This window comes from Vavraia culicis (genome assembly GCF_000192795.1).
Source record: "Vavraia culicis subsp. floridensis unplaced genomic scaffold supercont1.196, whole genome shotgun sequence".
NCBI lineage: Eukaryota > Fungi > Microsporidia > Pleistophoridae > Vavraia > Vavraia culicis.
In genome coordinates, this window is record NW_007360799.1 from 1 (window position 1) to 902 (window position 902).

Sequence of the window (902 nt, forward strand, 5' to 3'; positions counted from 1 at the left end):
CCTCAAGCTACTGAATATTACTGACCTGGATACGATGGATAGAAATCTGATGATAAAACACGAAATCAATCCGTCGACTCTTGCTCGACCGAATATTAATCTGAAAGTTTTGGTGATTGATGCACAGTTCCTATATGATTTTAACAGCATTTTATTATCGATACCATCTCTCGAAGTACTCAAAATACGGTATTCAGAACCGATCAAGATCAATTCGCGAGTATGGAAAGATAAGATACGATTACACGAACTATTAATTGAGTGCAGTGATGATCAAATTAACGAATATAAAACATCGAGGACTACATCCGAAATCCATTGTTTTATACAAAGCCTTGCACTTTACATTAATTTTACATCGCTTAAACGTCTTACGCTTGTTGCAATCAGTCAATCGGTGATCATCGACGCTGCGACTCTTATGGTTATTGAATAAAACTTTTGGTGCTTATTGAATTTTATTTATATCACTAGCTGCGCTATCCCGTTTTTCAAAAACGGGTGCATGAATGGATAGTATACCAAAACAGCGCTTTTGAATACAACTGTAACATCAGGTCATTCCTTTCTACCAACTGTTCTATGATTAAAAAATCAATAAATTTACTTTCATTCTAATGGCTCATTGTACACAACATTTCTTGTGTATACTTTACTATCCTCATGCTTTCGTTGGTCTCCATTGTCAGCAACATACACCCTTAGACCGTTTGCATAGCGCACTCTCGACAGAGCTACATACAACTGACCATGCACAAAGACTGGGCTGTGCAGATAAACACTTACCTTGTCAAATGACTGGCCCTGTGACTTGTGGATTGTCATCGCAGACGAAAGAAGAACAGGAAACTGTCTTCTCTTGAATGAATGCTCGCCGTTTTTGTCGTTGAATATCATCGTAA

General features: G+C 37.7%; 2 protein-coding genes across 2 annotated transcripts; one reads left to right on the plus strand and one right to left on the minus strand.

Moving 5' to 3' along the window:
• Positions 1 to 462, plus strand: VCUG_02714 (uncharacterized protein; the record flags this gene model as incomplete). Its single annotated transcript, XM_008077532.1, has 1 exon — positions 1 to 462. A coding segment is annotated over one exon (436 nt), but the record flags the coding sequence as incomplete, so codon positions are not given.
• Positions 463 to 609: 147 nt separating this feature from the next.
• Positions 610 to 888, minus strand: VCUG_02715 (uncharacterized protein; the record flags this gene model as incomplete). The annotated part of the gene is made up of 1 exon (XM_008077533.1): positions 610 to 888. A coding segment is annotated over one exon (279 nt), but the record flags the coding sequence as incomplete, so codon positions are not given.
• Between the last annotated feature and the right edge of the window lie 14 nt (positions 889 to 902).